Genomic DNA, 22,329 nt, shown 5'->3' with positions numbered 1-22,329 from the left:
AAAAAGGCAAATAATATCTTAGTTTTCTTATAAAAATAGTTTTGACTTCACACACCCCTTGAAATCATCTCAGGGACCCTCAAGGGTCATCCTCAAGCAGCTGCTTTATGGGACAGCAATAGTATAGATATCTGTCTCTCTATCATAGTTTAGAGTTGTTGGTACTGAACTCCAAGCAAAACAGATGTTAAAGTGAGTAGTAGATGAAAATGGAAGAAACAGCAAGAAGAAATTAGATTAACAAACAACTAGTAGCATAAAAGGAAAAAAAATAGTGATGTTGCATTTAACAGAGTTCAGACAGAAAAATAAAAGTTCATTTTAGATTACATGATTTTAAGTCTTATAGCAATATGAATAGATTTACACACCTGCAAATCCAACTGATCAGTAACTTTCCAAAATCCACGGTATATTGTTAATCATAGGACATAAAGGAAAATTGAAGCTAGCCTTCTCCAAAGTCTCCTAGAATATATCCTGCAGTCAGTTACCCACCTGTAGGTCCTACAAGCTCACTTGCATTATACTGACAGGAAAACAGGAAATATAAATGAATTTGTAATACTTATTCAATGGAGAGAAAAAGCAAAATGAACACAGAAGACTTATAAATGAAAATAGAAAACTGATTTTTAAATAAATTCAGAAAAAAAACTGAATGTACAATAGATGTCAAGTGCTCATAAGAATATAAAAGAAACTAGAAAGATCACATGTGAATAAAGAATAAGGTCAAAAAGATATCTGCAACCCCATAATCACTGCAGCATTATTAACAATAGCTGAGACATAAAAACAACCTAAATGTCAATCAAAGGATGAATATAGAAAATGTGGTTTAAATAGCCAAACTGTGGAAGGAGCCTCGGTGTCCATCGAAAGATGAATGGATAAAGAAGATGTGGTTTATGTATACAATGGAATATTACTCAGCCATTAGAAACGACAAATACCCATCATTTGCTTCGATGTGGATGGAACTGGAGGGTTTTATGGTGAGTGAAATAAGTCAATCGGAGAAGGACAAACATTATATGGTCTCATTCATTTGGGGAATATAAAAAATAGTGAAAGGGAATAAAGGGGAAAGGAGAAAAAATGAGTGGGAAATATCAGAAAGGGAGACAGAACATGAAAGACTCCTAACTCTGGGAAATGAACTAGGGGTGGTGGAAGGGGAGGTGGCAGGGGGTGGGAGTGACTGGGTGACAAGCACTGATGTGGCACTTGACGGGATGAGCACTGGGTGTTATTCTATATGTTGACAAATTGAACACCAATAAAAAATAAATTAAAAAAAAGAAAATGTGGTTTATGTGCACAAGTGCACACACACAGAAGAATATTATTCAGCCATGAAAAAGAAAGAAATCCTGCCAGTTTTGACAGCATGCACAGACCTTGAGAGTATTATATTAGGTGAAAATAAGTCAGACAGAGAAAAACAAATACTGTATGGTCTCACTTATATGTGAAATCTAAAAAACTTCAAAAAACTGAACTCATAGATATAGAGAGCAGATTGGTAGTTGCCAGAGGTGGAAGGTGGAGGGTGGATGAAATGGATAAAGGGAGTCAAAAGGTACAAATATCCAGTAATAAAATAGATAAGTCATGAGGATATAATGTACAGCATGGTGACTATAGTTAATGATACTGTATTGTATATTTGAAAGTTGCTAAGAGAGTAAATCTTAAAGTTCTCATTATGAGAAAAAACGGCATATATAGTTAAATCTATGAAAAACTAATAAAAATAATGCCCACATAAGAAAAAAATATATAACATTTTTCTCAAGAAAAGGACAAAAAGAGGTATATAACCAATATACAATCAGGATGAAATCTCTTAAAAACTTTGAGGGTTTAGAAATACACAAAACTAAATAACATACATGGTTATAATGCTTAGAAAGACAACATTTGTGATAGCAAAAGGAAAACTTTGTACTGTAAAAAATTTAAGTTCACCATGGAAAGAAATTTATTTTGGAGATTCATGACCAGAGATACTTTCACAAAATTCTTTGCTGTAGACAACTTTTTAAGATACGTCTTTTTAAAATATAAAAATATCTTTCTGGAAAGTACAATTCCCCATGGAGGTAATAGATTAGATGACCTCATAAAGTCATTCTTTGGTCCTATGCAACATTCACACTCTTAAGAAATTCTAGATTCTCACTATTATAACTAAGAAGGGAAATATTTTGAAAATTCTAAAGCATTTCTATTTTTTCACTCACCTGTATTTTTTAGCCAGATCATCCCTTTCTGCCTTCTGTTTGGCAAGCACATAATCCATAATCTCTTTTATCTCTAACATCTTTTCAATGCATTGTTCTGGAAACATGGTAATAAAAAGTCAGTTAATGATAGAAGAAAGACATCAAATGTTAAGTTTGATCACACAAAACTCAGCCTATTAATTTTTAAAAGCCATTATTAAAAAAATTATTTTTTTAAATTTTTATTTATTTGTGATAGTCACAGAGAGAGAGAGAGAGAGAGGCAGAGACACAGGCAGAGGGAGAAGCAGGCTCCATGCACTGAGAGCCCAACGTGGGACTCGATCCCGGGTCTCCAGGATCACGCCCTGGGCCAAAGGCAGGCGCTAAAACGCTGTGCCACCCAGGGATCCCTAAAAAAATAATTTAAAAATAAAATAAAATGCCATTATTTCCTTACCCTGTTCCCTACTATTAGTGGTCCAGATATACAAATCAAAACTCATGACCTTTATAGTCACCTTCCTCATCTGTGAAATGAGGTTAGGAAAGGAAGATAAATAGGAAAATAAATATTTTGTTAAAATTATTTACTTTTTAAAATACAAAGGGCACACACTGTATAAACATTTCAAACAATATGAATGTTTACATAAAAGAAAAGTAAAAAGAAAAGTATCCTACTCTCACCTTCTGTTACTCCTCTTTTTCATTTCACAAGAGACTACTGTTTATACTTTGGTAGCAGTGTATTTGTTGGTGTGTGTAAAAGTTTTTAGTATATTTATCTAATGGATTATTCAATGCATATTTATAGTATATGTAACTATATGTGTATGTATGCTATATTCATTATTAAATTTTTATTAATTCATAAATTTAATAATTTAATTTTAATAAAAATAATTAAAATAAAATTAATAGTTAATTATTAATTAAACTATATTAGATGTATTTGTTAAGTGTTTTAAATTTATTTATTCATGAGAGACACAGAGAGAAAGAGGCAGAGACACAGGCAGAGGGAGAAGAAGCAGGCTACATGCAGGGAGCCAGATGCAGGACTCGATCCCGGGTCTCCAGGAGGACACCCTAGGCAGAAGGCAGCACTATACCACTGAGCCACCCGGGCTGCCCTAAGTGTATTATTCTAGATGTGTTTACCATATGTAACTATATATGTAGTTAGAAATAAAAAGCATGTTATCAGTTCTTGTCCTTTACACTTAACACTTATATAGGGCTGTATGATATCTCAGGTTACTTAAAGATCTATATAAAATTACTTTTACAATAATTACTTAAAATTTTCCTACTTTCTTCCTCTTCTTCCTCAGTAAAGGCATAATGACTTCCTTCACCGATCACAAATCCACAAGATTTACACATAAATGTCCATTATATCAGACTCCAATTCTCAGGTAGTAAATGGAAATGCTTAAATGAATACATTTAATACATTTTATTTCTGTTAAGCTATTTGTTATTTCACTTTTGGCTTTGTTTCTTAAGTTTTTTCCTAATAATTGTAGGCCAATGCATATTTTTCTAGATAATTTAACTAGATTTTAGACCAATGCATATTTTTCTAGATAATTTACTAGATAACTCTAGATAATTTAACTAGAAAATCAGTGGTGGAAAATGACTGAAGTTCAGAGTAGGAATTTGTTCCAGAACCCCCCTTTGCAAATTAGACAAATGATATAAATGATTTGGTCAGTATAGAGTCAGTGTTCCCAAAGTAGTTTCTGTCTTATTAGTACTATGACTAAGGATTAATTCTATATGATGCATGTGCCAACAAAGGGGGGAAACTTGATCATTAAGAATTTAGATATAAATCTGTTTGGCATATTTGACATTTAATAAAAGATGTTTATAGTATCAATGTACCCTGTCACATTGGGTTTTTCTAACTGAATTTTAAATCAGAGGTAGAAATAACATTAGCATAGTAATGAGGAAGATTCTATATTTTTCTATAAAAAAAGAACATAAAGAATTTTATATGTAAATTGATACTATATACATATCAGATACATTAATCAGTGGTATCTTGGAACCTAGAAATTGCCCTAATATGTGTAAGATTTTAAGATATGATTATAAGGCATTAGAAAAACAACGAGGATGACAGAAATTATTCAACAAATAAGAGGCAGAGTAGTAATATGGGGGGTGGGAGACTCTATTCTATCCTTGTTTTGTACCACATGTGGAAAAGAGATTTCAAATGAATAACAGAGTTAAAATGCTTAGGAAAAAATAATGTATGAAATGTTCAAACTAAACATTCTTACGGTCGGTCAGTTTATTTGAGGCACTAAAGATATCTGATATCAAAGTGAATGCAAGACATCTATAACAAAAACTCAAAGAGAAATGTACACAGTGGGATTCATTATTCTTAGATCCCTCAGCCAGATCAAAGATATGAAAGGATCAGAATACAGGGTGGTGAATTTATAAAAATACTTCGGAGAGCTATTGCTCAAATGGATGGGAATCTCATTCTGAGGAGCCAAGGTGAAAGGCGAGGAGATTTCTTTCCTTTATCTCAAGCCCAATGGGAGCAGCCTCTGAAGAGAGTAATAACTTTTTTTGGTGACAATGGACTCACATCCACTTCTTTCTTGAACATCTAGAGATTGAGACCCTGCAGAGCCAGCAAGACATTCAGACAGTTGGGGAAAGGGAAAGTTGCTCCTGTACTCAAAATTAACTATCCTCCCTTCTAATCACAGGTCCAAAGTGCCAGGATTCTGAGGACTTGGTGTGGAGGCCGCTCTGTGATCCTGACTATGATGGCTTTTCCCTGAAAGAAAGAGCCTGTGTAGGGTGGATTACCTAAAAAAAAAAATTTTAAAATAAAATTAAAAAATAAAAAAAAGAGCGAGAGAGAGACTGAGAGGAGCCAGGGAAAGGAAAATGTATGCTGCCCTGCTACACTATAGGAGCCAGGTAGAAGTCTCAGAACCGCCTCAGAAAACTGCTCTGAAGAGACTAAGTTTTAGACATTTGCCAAAGATTGATGAAGTCAGTAACAGTCAGTATTGGGACACCTGGGTGGTTCAGTGGTTGGGCGTCTGCCTTTGGCTCAGGGCGTGATCCCAATTCAGGATGGAGTCCCATATCAGGCTCCATGTGGGGAGCCTGCTTCTCCCTCTGCCTGTATCTCTGCTTCTCTCTTTTTGTGTCTCTCATGAATAAATAAATAAAATCTTTAAAAAAACAGTCAGTATTTAGTTACTAAACAAGAACTCAAGAGTCCCATTGCCTTATCTTTCTATCCTCCCTTAAAGAGGCAGTGAGACGAAAATAAAGGGATCCTGCTAGTCATTGTATTGGTCATAACATTAAATTACAAAGCATAGGCATGGGGAGGGGAGAAAAATTTATCATCTTAAAAGTATTAAAAGGAAAAAGGCTGATATTTTACTATACAGAACTTGAAAATATATATACTTAAGCATAAATTAACACATTACACATAAAAAGACAGTTAAGCTGAAAAACATATTTGCAGCGATTATGGCAGGAAAGGGGTCAATAGCTTGATCATATAAAATGGCTCCAATTTATTAATAGACAAACAGGAACAACTTCACAAAAGCAGGAAATAAAACTAGAGAAAAAATACCACTAATAATCAAAAAGGCAGGTGAATATATGAGGCATTCTAATCACACTTCTTATTACACTACTAAAATTAAATGAAAATACTGATGCTATTAGCAGTATAAAGGAAACAAACACTAATGTGTGTTGGTGAAAGTGTAAATTAGTATCTAATACCTTATAAAACAATTTACCAATACAAATTATCAGATTTTAAAATGTTTATAAATTTTTGACCCAGTAGTTACAATTCTGAAAGTGTAAATTAGTATCTAATACCTTATAAAACAATTTACCAATACAAATTTATCAGATTTTAAAATGTTTATAAATTTTTGACCCAGTAGTTACAATTCTGGTAATCCTTCCAAAGAAGATAATCCTACATTCAGAAAGGTATATGCTAAAGATTAGCAAAAAATTGGAAAAATGTAAATGTTCAACAAAAAGGGAAAAATGAATTCCTGGAACATTTATAGAACAGGATACTATGCAAACACTAAGAATAATGGGTATGGGGGAAAAATGTAAAATTGGCAAATTTAGCACGATCCAAACTATGTTTTTAATAATTTTATTGAGGTATAACTATGTAATTAAATTCTTAGAAAAAAATAAAGGAAACGTATACAACAAAATATTGTGGTGAGACAGGATGTAATTTTAGCACATTTTTCTTCTTTATTATATTTGAAGCACATTTATATATACCCTTTTAATAAAAAAATTATAAAATTTGAAATTCACCTTAGGTGTATAAGATATTGTAAATACTAAATAAAATATATGAATTATTCACATTTGCTTTATAGTATAAATTATTTTGTATTATTTTCCTCAAAACATAACATGTACCATGTGTTAGGCCAAGATGAAAGGTAGAATGGGTATAATTTAAAAGGAAATAATTTTTTAAAGACTATATACAGTATGAGCTAGGACAAGAGATGAATTAATAGTTGTATCCTGTTACATGAAAGACTGATGACATTCTTCAAGTTATTTTTTAGCTAACTACTTTAACATTCAGATCTGCATCTTTCAGGAGCTAATTTCTATCTGTAAATCATAACTCAAGAAAACACAACTGTGACCTACCAAAGATTTGCAAATATTCACTGACATTTTGAGAAATTCAGATTATTAGGTCAGGGATCAAAGTCAAGTTTACCATTTTGAACCACTAGTGTTTTTTTAAACAGGAAGATAGCTATCCACTAAGACATTTACTGGGTCTATCTGCTCATCTGAAAGGCACGAGGATTTGCCTTGCTTGAGTCACAACGGTCTATTCCTTTTCTGATCTGTTTTTAAGGGTTACGATAGCTGGGTGAAACTGAGGAGCTAAGTAGTAACATAATCTCATCTCTAGTCACTATCTTATGCTTTTTTTCCACATCTTCATCTAAACTTATCACCAGTAGTAGCTTATCTCTGACCGTGGTTCTGAGTGTCTCTCATATTACTCATGCATGTTATACCTTAAGTCTCGAAATATCTTGATTAACAATTACACTAACCACTGGTTTGCATAAATGACTTCTGATGCTCATTCCTGGTACTTTCTTATCACATTAAAAAAAAAAAAAGGTTACTTTTCAGCCACTGTTAAGTAAGCTTTCATATAAGATATACCTTAAGAAGCTAAGGGAGCAATGACCTTGGATGTATGAAATAATCAAACTTGAGTATGGGTCCATATTTACCTGCATCTTCAGGGGTTCTTATTTCAAATTCTAGTAAATTTCCTTGTTTTTCTTCTATATCTTGTAGAATGGCACTGATGGCCTGATGCTATCAGATAAAAATATTAAAAACTTTATTATAAGAAGGTAGATATTTCTCTCTGATATGCAATTGTCAAATGTACAGTAAAAGTGCCAAAGAAAGTGCTGCTAAAATGCTCATTTCACTTTATGTTCAAAATGTATTCATGCTTTGTTTAAACTTAACTGTATATATGTTATGCATTTGGGGGAACAAGTAAACTTAAATATTTTGATTTATGTTGCAGATCAACTCCTGGTAAATAGAATACAAGAGTAGCAACCATATAAAGAATCATAATTTCCTGGGGCACCTGGGTGGCTCAGTTGGTTAAGCTTCTGCCTCCTGCTCAGGTACTGATCCCAGGGTCCTGTGAGTCAAGGCTGTGAGTCAAGCTGTGAGTCAGGCTCTCTGCTCAGCAGGGAGTCTGCTTTTCCCTTTCACTCTCCCTCTGTGCTCTCTCTCTCTCACATAAATAAATAAAATCTTTTTCAAAAACCAGAATTTCTCACTGACTTCTGTTATAATCATAGCTGTAGGTGAAAAAAGAACTCAGTACATAATATTTAAAGATCATATATATGCAATAAGTTCACTTTAAGGTGTTATGACCATCACTGCACACTATTAAAATCTCACACATAATCTTAAAAATACAAAACACTACTCTCTTAAAAATTTACAAATGGGATTTAAGTCCACCTCTCTATGCCCTTGTTGGTACTGACTGTCCTGCCTGGGATGTCTTCAATTTACTTTGCCCAGATCCATCCATCTCTTTGTTTTGAGAGATGTAATCATGGAATGGATTCTGGAACTAGACTGCTTGGGTGTGAATTCTGGCTTTACCTCTTCCTAGCTGGGTGGCTATAGCATATTACTTGTTCTCTTCTTACCTGAATAGAGTAACACATCTAAAGTGCTTAGGACAGTGCCAGCACAAAGTAAGAGCTCAATAAGTATTGCTTATTATCATATAAAACCCATTTCCTATGAAACTTCTAACTAATTCATATTCATTTCTCCTCTCTCAGCATTACTTAAGAATTTCAGGAGTTTATAATATAGCATTTACATATATATATAAATTATATATAATATATATAATGTCTTACACATTGTATTTCTCCATCAAAATAAAAAAATCTTATAGGCAGGAGCATAACTTTTGTATTTGTGAATGGTTTCCACACCATGGGATATATAGCTGGTGCTCAGAAAATGAAAACTGATAGATTGACTCATATCATCTATTCTTTAATACATTCTCAATACATATTCATTTTAAAAATGTGTTGGTCCTCAAAGCCTTCTAAAGTACATTGCCCTGAATTTTTACTTTGGCACCTACAAGGGACATGAAAAATGCACATAATAAAACCATCCAACTATGTGGAAAAGCTGTATCAATGCTGTCATTTATGAAATGCATCAGAGCAGAACTATAAAATATGACTATGCAAAACAAACAAACAAAATAAAGTTTATCTCTTTTTTACACTGAATGGCTATAAAAGCAAACTAAAGGTCTGAACCTGAGCCCTGGCCAAGCGACTACCCAAAGGTCAGAAAAAAGAAAACATTTTTTGGTGCTGATTGTCCATTTTGCTTTGCTCTTATTGTGGATGCATTCAGTCTTGGTACCATGGGCATTAACCTTAAATTCCACACAAGCTTTACCTTCCACCATGAAGGGGCAGCATAACATAACCTTCCCTCCAAGATCCCCCTTCTTAGTCCTTATTTTGCTTGTTTATCTTTTTAAAAAAACAGCACCAAAAACCTAACCTAGAATATATCTTTGGAACAAGTAGCTTTAGACAGTTTATATATGCTTACAGAAGGACTCACTATAATTTTATTCCAAATTTCTTATCTTTACTATGGCAGGATCCTTTGCCCCTGACATCTCTCTTACAATTCTGTACAATATAGCAGTGGTTAGAAGCACAAGCTCTGTAGCCAGACTGCCTGGCATTGCTTTAATTCTGGTATTGCTACTTAACAGAAATGTAATTTTGGATTAGGTTACTTAACTGTTTTTACTTTAGCTTTTTCAACTGTAATAAGGAAGATAATGAAAATCACAGAATGCTCCCAGAAGGGTTATTATGAGGACTAAATGAGTTAACATAAGGACTTAGAGGACAGTTTATCATATAATAAGTACTCAGTGAATGCCAACTATTAGCATTATTACTCCATGTACACAGGTATAGAGAAGGAGGCTGCCAATATGCTGTGATCTGAAGGTGTTACAAAGCAGCAGCAAACTACCATAGTTTGCATCTGGCCATAAAGTTACCCTACTCTCCAGTATGATTTGAAGTTTCCAACACTCAAAAGAAGTTTACATTTATAAAAGAGTAACTGTTAATGACTTTAAAGACTTTGTATTTCTTGAGTTTTCTTCCTATTCTAAAGTTGATTTTTTTCTTTTTTTAATTGTAGTTGACACATAATATTACATTAACTTCAGATGTACAACAGTAATTTGATGAGCTTATATGTTATGTTATGTTCACCACAAGTATAGCTACTATATTGCCACCAAACACCACTATTATAATATCACTGACTGTATTACTTACACTTATCTTTTATTCCTGTGACTTAATTATTTCATAACTGGAAACATACCTCTCACTCCCCTCACCCATTTTACTCATCCCTTTACCCAAAGTCTGTTTTCTATAGACTCCTGTATCTCCACACTTTTTCCAAAGCTTGGCATGTGAAATGATATACATTACTACTGAAACAAACACTCATATAGTCAATAACAACAGTAGTTTTTCCAAAATGTTCTCATCTTTACCTGAAAATATACCTTAAAGATACTTACGGTCAATATGGTGGGCTGAGCTAATATAGAACAACCTCTGCCCACTTCAAACACATGAAAATAGTAGACAAAATACAATAAACTTTAAAAAAAAAAAAAGATTGTATGAGAGAGAGAGAGAGAGAGAGAGAGAGAGAACGAGTGGGGGAGGGGCAGAAGGAAAAGAAGACTTCCCGCTGAGCAGGGAGCCAGATGTAGAACTCAATCCCAGGACCCTGGGATCATGACCTGAGCCAAAGGCAAATGCTTAATCAACTGAGCCACCCAGGTGCTCCAACTTTAAATATACACACACAAAAATGGAAAATGAATGAAAAACTCCCTGATGTCATAAATGCTATTGGAGCTATTGGTGGCCCAATGGGAATTTGGAACAAATATGGTATGGGGGCTAGGTTTTTAATGCACACAAAGAAACAAGAGGAATAAAGGTAGTGCATAAAGGTAGTGACCTTTAGGTCAAATAAAGGTTAGAAAAACTCTACTTGCCACCATCCAAGGCTTTGGGTAGAAAATAAGAGACTCAAACCTATATCACAAATGTATGTAAGAACTACATTTATATAATTTGTGTGGCTCAGGAATCCAAACTGAGAAATTAGCATAAAAACTTGTGTGAAACTGATGAAATTCTAGGGCCCCAGCAGAGGCAAATGTTCAGCACAAAGCCTAAGCACACCAAAATTCCCACAGTTATCAGTCTTCACTTAAATGAGATAACAATAAAAAATTAAAAACCACATAAATAATCATGTTATCATGAAAAAGAATCAGGAAGAGACTTTAAAATTCATTTTTAAAATGTTTGGATTTTTAAAAATACTATCAATATTATAAGAGCAGAAAAATCTTTTTGTTATTTTATTCTTTCTTTAAAACAAAAATTTGAAAAGCAAACAGAATTTTTAGAAATAAAAAACAGTCATTTAAATTAAAGGCTCAATGTATGGGTTAAATAGATTAGAAATATTTGAGGAATTAAATAATGAATTGGGAGAGAGGGCAAAGGATATTCCACGGAATGTAGTGTGGATGGGACGCCTGGGTGGCTCAGTGGCTGAGCATCCACCTTTGGCTCAGGTTGTGATCCTGGGGTACTGGGATCGAGTCCCACATCAGGCTCCCCAGAGAGAGCCTGCTTCTTCCTTTACCTATGTCTCTGCCTTGCTCTGCCTTTCCCTCTGTGTCTCTCATGAAAAAGTGAATAAAATCTTAAAAAAAAAAAAAACATAGCGTGGAGAGGCAAAGATGGAAAATATGAAGAAGATACTAAAAAACATGGAAACCGGTCTAACAGACATCTGAATAGAGGTTCTAAAACAGAAAAATACTGAATGGAGGAGGGGCAACTGTCAAAGGTATAAGGACAGAAAGAGTTCCTGAAATACAAATGAGAAATGTGCCGTCAGATTAAAGGAGCATTTCTAGGTCTGAGTATAATTAATAAAAATGCTCCACATTTAGATACAATTTAGTGAAACTGGAGTACATAAAAGCTCTAAGATTAAAAGACAGAGTATCTTCAAGGGAATGACAATTAGATTGATGGCTGACTTTCTGTCCTTAACAACAGATACCAGGAAACAATGTAAAACATTTTTGAAGTGCTGAGGCAAACGCAATTTAGTTTGAATACCACTTAAAATGAAACATTTTGTTGATTAATAGTTTAGATTCAATGAATGACATGTCTTCTTGACAGTGACTAACAGAAAGCATATGAGAAAAGTCTAAACAACATAGGGTTTTTGGTGGGTTTTTTTTAAGATTTTACTTATTTATTTATGAGAGACCCAGACAGAGGCAAAGACACAGGCAGAGGGAGAAGCAGGCTCCGTGCAGGAGCCTGATGTAGGACTCAATCCCAGGACCCCAGGATAACGACCTGAGCCAAAGGCAGATGCTCAACCAAAGAGCCACCCAGATGCCCCTCAACAGTCTTATTCAAAATAATATTTAATTGGGGATGCTACTTTCTTAAGAAGTTAGTTTCTAGTAAGCTTTATGTTTTTCACAACTTACACATACACATCTTAACTGACATTTTTTATTGAGAAATTACTATGTTATTTTTGTAAAAATTCACTTTTATATGAGGAGTTTCAAATGCAGCAACCACTATCACTATAAACCATGTGAGATTCCAGGTTGCCTAACCCCAGTTGCTTTCCTCTTTGCTGCCTGGGTTCCAGGGTTTTTTCTACCTACTATGCATCCTAGAACTTCTTTGGGGGAGTGGGTGGGTGAAGATACAATGTGAGAGTGGCAGGCTCCATGGGAGAAGAAGTAACTAAAGAACATAACCAATAGAGAGGTCCCCCCCTAAAATCAATAAAAACCGTTCAACAACTCGACATTTAATAGTGAAGCTTGCAAATTCCAAAGATAAAGAGATGATCCTTAAAGCAGCAAGAGACAAGAAATCCCTGACTTTTATGGGGAGGAATATTAGGGTAACAGCAGACCTCTCCACAGAGACCTGGCAGGCCAGAAAGGGCTAGCAGGATAGATTCAGGGTCCTAAATGAGAAGAACATGCAACCAAGAATACTTTATCCAGCAAGGCTCTCATTCAAATGCGAAGAAGAGATAAAGAGCTTCCAAGACAGGCAGGAACTGAAAGAATATGTGACCTCCAAACCAGCTCTGCAAGAAATTTTAAGGGGGACTCTTAAAATTCCCCTTTAAGAAGAAGTTCAGTGGAACAATCCACAAAAACAAGGACTGAATAGATATCATGACACTAAACTCATATCTGTCAATAGTAACCCTGAATGTGAACGGGCTTAATGACCGCATCAAAAGGCGCGGGGTTTCAGACTGGATAAGAAAGCAGGACCCACCTATTTGCTGTCTATAAGAAACTCATTTTAGACAGAAGGACGCCTACAACCTGAAAATAAAAGGTTGGAGAACCATTTACCATTCAAATGGTCCTCAAAAGAAAGCAAGGGTAGCCATCCTTATATCAGATAAACTAAAATTTACCCCGAAGACTGTAGTGAGAAATGAACAGGGACACTATATCATACTTAAAGGATCTATCCCACAAGAGGACTTAACAATCCTCAATATATATGCCCCGAATGTGGGAGCTGCCAAATATTTAAACCAGTTAATAACCAAAGTGAAGAAATACTTAGATAATAAGACACTGATACTTGGTGACTTCAATCTAGCTCTTTCTACCCTCAATAGGTCTTCTAAGCACAACATCTCCAAAGAAACGAGAGCTTTAAATGATACACTGGACCAGATGGATTTCACAGATATCTACAGAATTTTACATCCAAATGCAACTGAATACACATTCTTCTCAAGAGCACATGGAACTTTCTCTGGAATAGACCACATACTGGGTCACAAATCGGGTCTGAACTGATACAAAAAGATTGGGATCGTCCCCTGCATATTCTCAGACCATAATGCCTTGAAATTAGAACTAAATCACAACAAGAAGTTTGGAAGGACCCCAAACACGTGGAGGTTAAGGACCATCTTGCTAAAAGATGAAAGGGTCAACCAGGAAATTAACGAAGAATTAAAAAGATTCATGGAAACTAATGAGAAAAAAGATACAACCGTTCAAAATCTTTGGGATGCAGGAAAAGCAGTCCTAAGGGGGAAATGCATCTCAATACAAGCATCCATTCAAAAACTGGAAAGAACTCAAATTCGAAAGCTAACTGTACACATAAAGGAGCTAGAGAAAAAACAGCAGATAGATCCTACACCCAGCAGAATAAGAGAGTTAATTACGATTCGAGCAGAACTCAATGAAATCGAGACCAGAATAACTGTGGAACAGATCAACAAAACCAGGAGTTGGTTCTTTGAAAGAATTAATAAGATAGATAAACCATTAGCCAGCCTTATTAAAAAGAAAAGAGAGAAGACTCAAATTAATAAAATCATGAATGAGAGAGATCACTACCAACACCAAGGAAATACAAATGATTTTAAAAACATATTATAAACAGCTATACGCCAATAAATTAGGCAATCTAGAAGAAATGGATGCATTCCTAGAAAGCCACAAACTACCAAAACTGGAACAGGAAGAAATAGAAACCCTGAACAGGCCAATAACCAGAGAGGAAATTGAAGCAGTCATCAAAAACCTCCCAAGACACAAGAGTCCAGGGCCAGATGGCTTCCCAGGGGAATTCTATCAAACGTTTAAAGAAGAAATCATACCTATTTTACTAAAGCTGTTTGAAAAGAGAGAAAGAGATGGAGTACTTCCAAATTCGTTCTATGAGGCCAGCATCACCTTAATTCCAAAACCAGACAAAGACCCCACCAAAAAAGAGAATTACAGACCAATATCCCTGATGAACATGGATACAAAAATTCTCAACAAGATACTAGCCAATAGGATCCAACAGTACATTAAGAAAATTATTCACGATGACCAAGTAGGATTTATCCCCGGGACACAAGGCTGGTTCAACACTCGTAAAACAATCAATGTGATTCATCATATCAGCAAGAGAAAAACCAAGAACCATATGATCCTCTCATTAGATGTAGAGAAAGCAGTTGACAAAATACAGCATCCATTCCTGTTCAAAACTCTTCTGAGTGTAGGGATAGAGGGAACATTCCTCAACATCTTAAAAGCCATCCACAAAAGCCCACAGCAAATATCATTCTCAATGGGGAAGCACTGGGAGCCTTTCCCCTAAGATCAGGAACAAGACAGGGATGTCCACTCTCACCACTGCTATTCAACATAGTACTGGAAGTCCTAGCCTCAGCAATCAGACAACAAAAAGACATTAAAGGCATTCAAATTGGCAAAGAAGAAGTCCAACTCTCCCTCTTCGCCGATGACATGATACTCTACATAGAAAACCCTAAAGCCTCCACCCCAAGATTGCTAGAACTCATACAGCAATTTGGTAACGTGGCAGGATATAAAATCAATGCCCAGAAATCAATGGCATTTCTATACACTAACAATGAGACTGAAGAAAGAGAAATTAAGGAGTCAATCCCATTGACAATTGCACCCAAAAGCAGAAGATACCTAGGAATAAACCTAACCAAAGAGGTAAAGGATCTATACCCTAAAAACTATAGAACACTTCTGAAAGAAATTGAGGAAGACACAAAGAGATGGAAAAATATTCCATGCTCATGGATTGGCAGAATTAATATTGTGAAAATGTCAATGTTACCCAGGGCAATTTACACATTTAATGCAATCCCTATCAAAATACCATTGACTTTCTTCAGAGAGTTGGAACAAATTATTTTAAGATTTGTGTGGAATCAGAAAAGACTCCGAATGGCCAGGGGAATTTTAAAAGAGAAAACCATAGCTGGGGGCATCACAATGCCAGATTTCAGGTTGTACTACAAAGCTGTGGTCATCAAGACAGTGTGGTACTGGCACAAAAACAGACACGTAGACTAATGGAACAGAGTAGAGAACCCAGAAGTGGACCCTGAAATGTACGGTCATCTAATATTCGATAAAGGAGGAAAGACTATCCATTGGAAGAAAGACAGTCTCTTCAAGAAATGGTGCTGGGAAAATTGGACATCCACATGCAGAAGAATGAAACTCGACCACTCTCTTTCACCATACACAAAGATAAACTCAAAATGGCTGAGAGATCTAAATGTGAGACAAGATTCCATCAAAATCCTAGAGGAGAACACAGGCAACACCCTTTTTGAACTTGGCCACAGTAACTTCTTGCAAGATACATCCACAAAGGCAAAAGAAACAAAAGCAAAAATGAACTATTGGGACTTCATCAAGATAAGAAGCTTTTGCACAGCAAAGGATACAGTCAACAAAACTAAAAGACAACCTACAGAATGGGAGAAGATATTTGCAAATGACATATCAGATAAAGGGCTAGTTTCCAAAATCTATAAAGAACTTCTTAAACTCAACACCAAAGAAACAAACAATCCAATCATGAAATGGTGAAAAGACATGAACAGAAATCTCACAGAGGAAGACATGGACATGGCCAACAAGCACAGGAGAAAATGCTCTGCATCACTTGCCATCAGGGAAATACAAATCAAAACCACAATGAGATACCACCTCACACCAGTGAGAATGGGGAAAATTAACAAGGCAGGAAACCACAAATGTTGGAGAGGATGCGGAGAAAAGGGAACCCTCTTACACTGTTGGTGGGAATGTGAACTGGGTGCAGCCACTCTGGAAAACTGTGTGGAGGTTCCTCAAAGAGTTAAAAATAGACCTGCCCTACGACCCAGCAATTGCACTGTTGGGGATTTACCCCAAAGATTCAGATGCAATGAAACGTCGGGACACCTGCACCCCGATGTTTCTATCAGCAATGGCCACAATAGCCAAACTGTGGCAGGAGCCTCGGTGTCCATCGAAAGATGAATGGATAAAGAAGATGTGGTTTATGTATACAATGGAATATTACTCAGCAATTAGAAACGACAAATACCCACCATTTGCTTCAACGTGGATGAAACTGGAGGGTATTATGCTGAGTGAAATAAGTCAATCGGAGAAGGACAAACAGTGTATGTTCTCATTCATTTGGGGAATATGAATAATAGTGAAAGGGAATATAAAGGAAGGGAAAAGAAATGTTGGGAAATATCAGGAAGGGAGGCAGAACATAAAGACTCCTAACTCGGGGAAACGAACTAGGGGTGGTGGAAGGGGAGGAGGGCGGGTGTTGGAGGGGAATGGGTGACGGGCACTGAGGTGGACACTTGATGGGATGAGCACTGGGTGTTTTTCTGTATGTTGGTAAATTGAACACCAATAAAAATTAATTAAAAAAATAAAATTAAATTTAAAAAAGGGCTAGTTTCCAAGATCTATAAAGAACTTATTAAACTCAACACCAAAGAAACAAACAATCCAATCATGAAATGGGCAAAAGACATGAAGAGAAATCTCACAGAGGAAGACATAGACATGGCCAACATGCACATGAGAAAATGCTCCGCATCACTTGCCATCAGGGAAAGACAAATCAAAACCACAATGAGATACCACCTCATACCAGTCAGAATGGGGAAAATTAACAAGGCAGGAAACCACAAATGTTGGAGAAGGATGCAGAGAAAAGGGAACCCTCTTACACTGTTGGTGGGAATGTGAACTGGTGCAGCAACTCTGGAAAACTGTGTGGAGGTTCCTCAAAGAGTTAAAAATAGACCTGCCCTACACCCTAGCAATTGCACTGTTGGGGATTTACCCCCAAAGATTCAGATGCAATGAAACGCTGGGACACCTGCACCCCGATGTTTCTAGCAGCAATGTCCACAATAGCCAAACTGTGGAAGGAGCCTTGGTGTCCATCGAAAGATGAATGGATAAAGAAGATGTGGTTTATGTATACAATGGAATATTACTCAGCCATTAGAAAAGACAAATACCCACCATTTGCTTCAACGTGGATGGAACCTAGGTTATTATGCTGAGTGAAATAAGTCAATCGGTAAGGACAAACAGTGTATGTTCTCATTCATTTGGGGAATATAAATAATAGTGAAAGGGAATATAAGGGAAGGGAGAAGAAATGTGTGGGAAATATCAGAAAGGGAGATAGAACATAAAGACTCCTAACTCTGGGAAACAAACTAGGGGTGGTGGAAGGGAAGGAGGGCGGGGGTTGGGGGTGAATGGGTGACGGGCACTGAGGGGGCACTTGACGGGATGAGCACTGGATGAGCACCAACAACATTCTGTATGTTGGTAAATTGAACACCAATAAAAAAATAATTTATTAAAAAAAATAAATGCTGATGGAGAGAATGTAAAAAAAAAAAAGAACATAACCTCGTTTTAAAGAATAGCAGCTAATTCATAGTTCTGTATTGAATGCAGATAAGTGAGTCAATTACGTGACATATTTTCTTGGCTCATTAACTATATTATTTTCTTGTTACAAAAAATATTTCAACCTGTGTGTCCTTAAAATGGAAAGAGTATCAGCAATAACCAATGGCTAGCTGGCCCAAAGAATGATACTATCTAAAGCGAAAAATGAAAGGATTTCAACTTCACTCACCACAGGATAGCTTTCTCTTCTTTTTTCTCTTTGTGAAAGAGAAGGTGGATCAACAGTGTTGCAGTCATCACAAAAACACCACTTATGCCTTTTTGGTTGGACAGCAGGAATTTTGACTTTAAGAATTAAAATTAGAAAATACAATAATGTAGCTTCATCTTACCAATTTTAATGGTGACAAGAATAGAAGGAATAAATTAAGTCTACCATTACTATAATATCTTAATGTTCAGCATCTCATTATTATTACTATCAACTGACTGATTACAGCTAACATTTACCAAAAACTTATCACACATTGAATGTCAAACTCTTTTCCTTATTTAATCTTATTTAATCTTCATATAAGCCTTGTAAGATAGGTAGTTTATTCTATCCATTTTACAGAAGAGTAGAATGAAGCTTAGGGGGATTTGGGAAGTTTCCTTCAAGTCACATAGCAGTACTGAAATCAGATCTGATTCCAAAATCCATTCTCTTAATCATTATGCCTACAATTCATTGTCTCTCATCCTTTTCCCATTCTGGGTTCCCTTTCTTCATATAAGTATTGTACCCTACATCCCTCATCCCTTTAGGGTACCTGACCAAGGAAATGTATACACAAGAAACAACAGACAGGTGGGAATAGATATATAGCACTTCACAACACAGTGCCCAATAATTCCAAATATGGCTGTGGAGAGGGAGAAAGACATTGCTGGGGCTCTAAGAAAGGCCCTGACCCTATAAACGTACTATATAGTAGCACACAATGAAAAGAGGAACCTTGTATCAGTCTAGACTTTGACCTACATGTGCTCTAACTCACTAGTAATATATGAGACAGTGATTATCTTTAGCTCTGACCAATAATATCAGTAACATAATTCTTCTCTTGAAAAACAACTGGTAAGGATAGTGGTAGGCTAGGGGAAAACCGTGTAATGGAGATTCTTTCCCCAATTATTCCACCTCATAGGGAGAAGGAGCAGGTATGTTCCCAGGTTTCTCTTATGAGTCAAGGCTCATGCAGAAAAGAACAGAAAAGGAAGAACAACTCACTCTCCTCAACACTTAATAAATTGTGTTTAACTGTTTTCTGGTCGACCTTCCCACAAGACTCGAAGTTCCTCATGGGCAAGTAACTAGTTTGCTTGGCAGGTGCTTAACAAATGTGTTTTCTATATTAGTGTTCACAACATGCTTATTTCTTATAGATAGTTCACTATATTATTTAAATGCAAACTATTTTTAAAAAATGGTTCATAAAATTTTGCCCTGCTATAAATTACCTTGAAATATTTTTATACTCTATTTACACATACACATATAACTATATTTGCTTATTAACAAATTCATATTCTAGCATCAAAACGTTAGATTATTGAAAAGTTGGCATCGGTCCAACTTTCACATACGCCACTCTAAATTTTGAAGTAACGGAATCTTAATTGCAAAGACTTTCGTATAATATCAACCTTTTCTGGCCTTACTAACAGTAAGCCAATATGTGTGTTTTCAGTTAAATCTCTATCACAGACTCAATGGTAAAGATTAATAATTGTTTAATGAACAATATGGGCTCCATTTCAACATGTAATTCCAATCCAATAGGATCATATGGTATATAAATTAAACCATGTTTGGAAATGCTAAGTTCCAAAAATAAATAATGCTTTTCAAAAGTTTAGTAAGCACACAAAACATTTACCCCAGTTATGAAACAATTTACACTACAAATCTGAAGATTTATTTTTCTAAGCAGAGGTATGTATACACTTGTATAAGATAGCAAGCAATACTGACATACATACCAGTGACTGTAGCATTACTTTCATTTCTATTATCAGTCTCAATTGCACCAAAAGATATCAGTAGCTCTTTCATTTTTTCATTATCTGCTTCATCCAAAGCAGTTTTCTGGTTTTGATTCTTTTGATTTGGGTTTGCTCCATGTGGTAGTAGAATCTCAGCTACCTACAAGGTATTTTTCCAAAGTTATCCCTACAGACACCTAAGATCAATAATTTCTGCTTTCATTATAATACACCACTATTAAAAGTTATCAAAGTATTAAAAGTTATCAAAAGAAGTCTCAAATGCTAGCCAAGAAAATTTTTTATTAAATTTGATATGAAAGCTATAAAATAATTTAATGATTTGGCCTGACCTGTCCTCAAGAAGAACCAAACAATGACATGAAAATACCAGAGATGCTGCCTTCACTGCAGTTAAGAAGCACACACAGGTAGAATGATATACAAGACTGACTCTATCTCTTTAACAGAGCCCTTTGTCCTTTCCTCCAACCTGCATCACTATATTTTAGGTATGTTACTTGTTCAAGAAGTTTAATGAGCTAGCTTGAAAATCCAATGACCCTTCTAATAGTATCTGAATAGATTTGTTATGTGTCCTAAATAAGTGAATTATATGCACAGAATCCTAAAGATAAAAGGAAATTTAGAAATAGTCTACTCCAACCTGATCATCTTACAGAAGAGGAAACTGAGGTCAAAGAGGTTGTAACATTGGGTGGGGGATGGTTTCTAACATAAATAAGGTTTCTCTGAATAACTCAAAGCTGTTATATATTGAGAGTTTGTTAATGATCAAAGTTAAAAATGTTACTAATTAGCTATGGTATAAGTCAACTAGTGAAAAACAGCCAATGATTCCATCTGTGTGAGTCAAGTAAGGGACTCAAATCACTGAAAAACTGGAGTAGAAAAACATGGTCAGGATTTTGTTTAAAATAGAGATATGCTCTGTGTTAGTGGCTTATCTTTTCTCCTTATGTCCAGGTATGGAGAAGCAGAGAAATTTAGGAGTAAATGGGCCAATGAAGATGATAAGGATAGCCCCTCATTTATCCCATCAGCCCAGAGTTCGCACAAGAGAAATTAGCTTAAGAGAAAATATGTTTGTTTTAAAATCAAGCATACAAAACTCATTCCTGCTACCTACTAGCTATGTCCTTGAGCAAGTTATTTACCATTTGAACCTCATTTTTATCACCTATAAGAACTAAAGTGAGCCTCTGTCAAATACCATATTCATAATGGATTCTTTTTTTAATAAATTTATTTTTTATTGGTGTTCAATTTGTCAACATACAGAATAACACCCAGTGCTCATCCCGTCAAGTGCCCGCCACCCAGTCACCCCCACCTCCCGCCGACCTCCCCTTCCACCACCCCTAATGGATTCTTTTTTTTCCCCCCTAATGGATTCTTTTTTTTTTTTTTTTAAAGGCTTTTTTTTACATTTTTTTTTTAATTTTTATTTATTTATGATAGTCACACAGAGAGAGAAAGGCAGAGACACAGGCAGAGGGAGAAGCAGGCTCCATGCACCGGGAGCCTGACGTGGGATTCGATCCCAGGTCTCCAGGATCGCGCCCTGGGCCAAAGGCAGGCGCTAAACCGCTGCGCCACCCAGGGATCCCCCCCCCTAATGGATTCTTAATGAAAGTCCCCTAAGTCCCCTTTTTCTCTAGAGGAGTAAAAAGACCAACTTAAGTAATGAGGAACAGTGGATAATAAATAGCATATGAAGAAAGTCTCCTACAAAGATTTTTGATAAAAACTTAGTGAAGTCTGAGTAAAGGTATTTTGTTTTGTTTTTTAAAAGAGGGAGTGAGTGGGCAGCAGGGGTGGCTCAGCAGTTTGGTGCCGCCTTCAGCCCAGGGTGTGATCCTGGAGACCCTGGACTAAGTCCCACATCAGGCTCCCTGCAAGGAGCCTGCTTCTCCCTCTGCCTGTGTCTCTGCCTCTCTCTCTCTCTCTCTCTCTCTCTCTCTCTCTCTCTCTCTCTCTTTCTCTCTCTGGTCTCTCACGAATAAATAAATAAAA

At 35.9% G+C, this 22,329-nt stretch overlaps 1 protein-coding gene across 4 annotated transcripts in view; it reads right to left on the bottom strand.

Moving 5' to 3' along the window:
* The window catches only part of ANKRD31 (ankyrin repeat domain 31), a 134,479-nt gene that overhangs the window by 26,100 nt on the left and 86,050 nt on the right, over positions 1-22,329 (bottom strand). For 2 of the 4 annotated variants that reach the window (XM_025998299.2, XM_072736975.1), the window contains 4 exons: positions 20,290-20,452; positions 18,494-18,609; positions 7,559-7,646; positions 2,250-2,346 (listed from right to left, as the gene is read on the bottom strand). In XM_025998299.2, the coding sequence (XP_025854084.1) occupies positions 2,250-2,346; positions 7,559-7,646; positions 18,494-18,609; positions 20,290-20,452 (464 nt within the window). The remainder of the gene's footprint in view (positions 1-2,249; positions 2,347-7,558; positions 7,647-18,493; positions 18,610-20,289; positions 20,453-22,329) is intronic. The other 2 variants (XM_072736976.1, XM_072736974.1) reach the window with 1 other exon arrangement.

The sequence above is a fragment of the Vulpes vulpes genome, chromosome 14, assembly GCF_048418805.1.
Source record: "Vulpes vulpes isolate BD-2025 chromosome 14, VulVul3, whole genome shotgun sequence".
Taxonomy (NCBI): domain Eukaryota; kingdom Metazoa; phylum Chordata; class Mammalia; order Carnivora; family Canidae; genus Vulpes; species Vulpes vulpes.
Note: the sequence above shows the minus strand (reverse complement) of the source record. Positions and strands in the feature narration are given on the sequence as shown.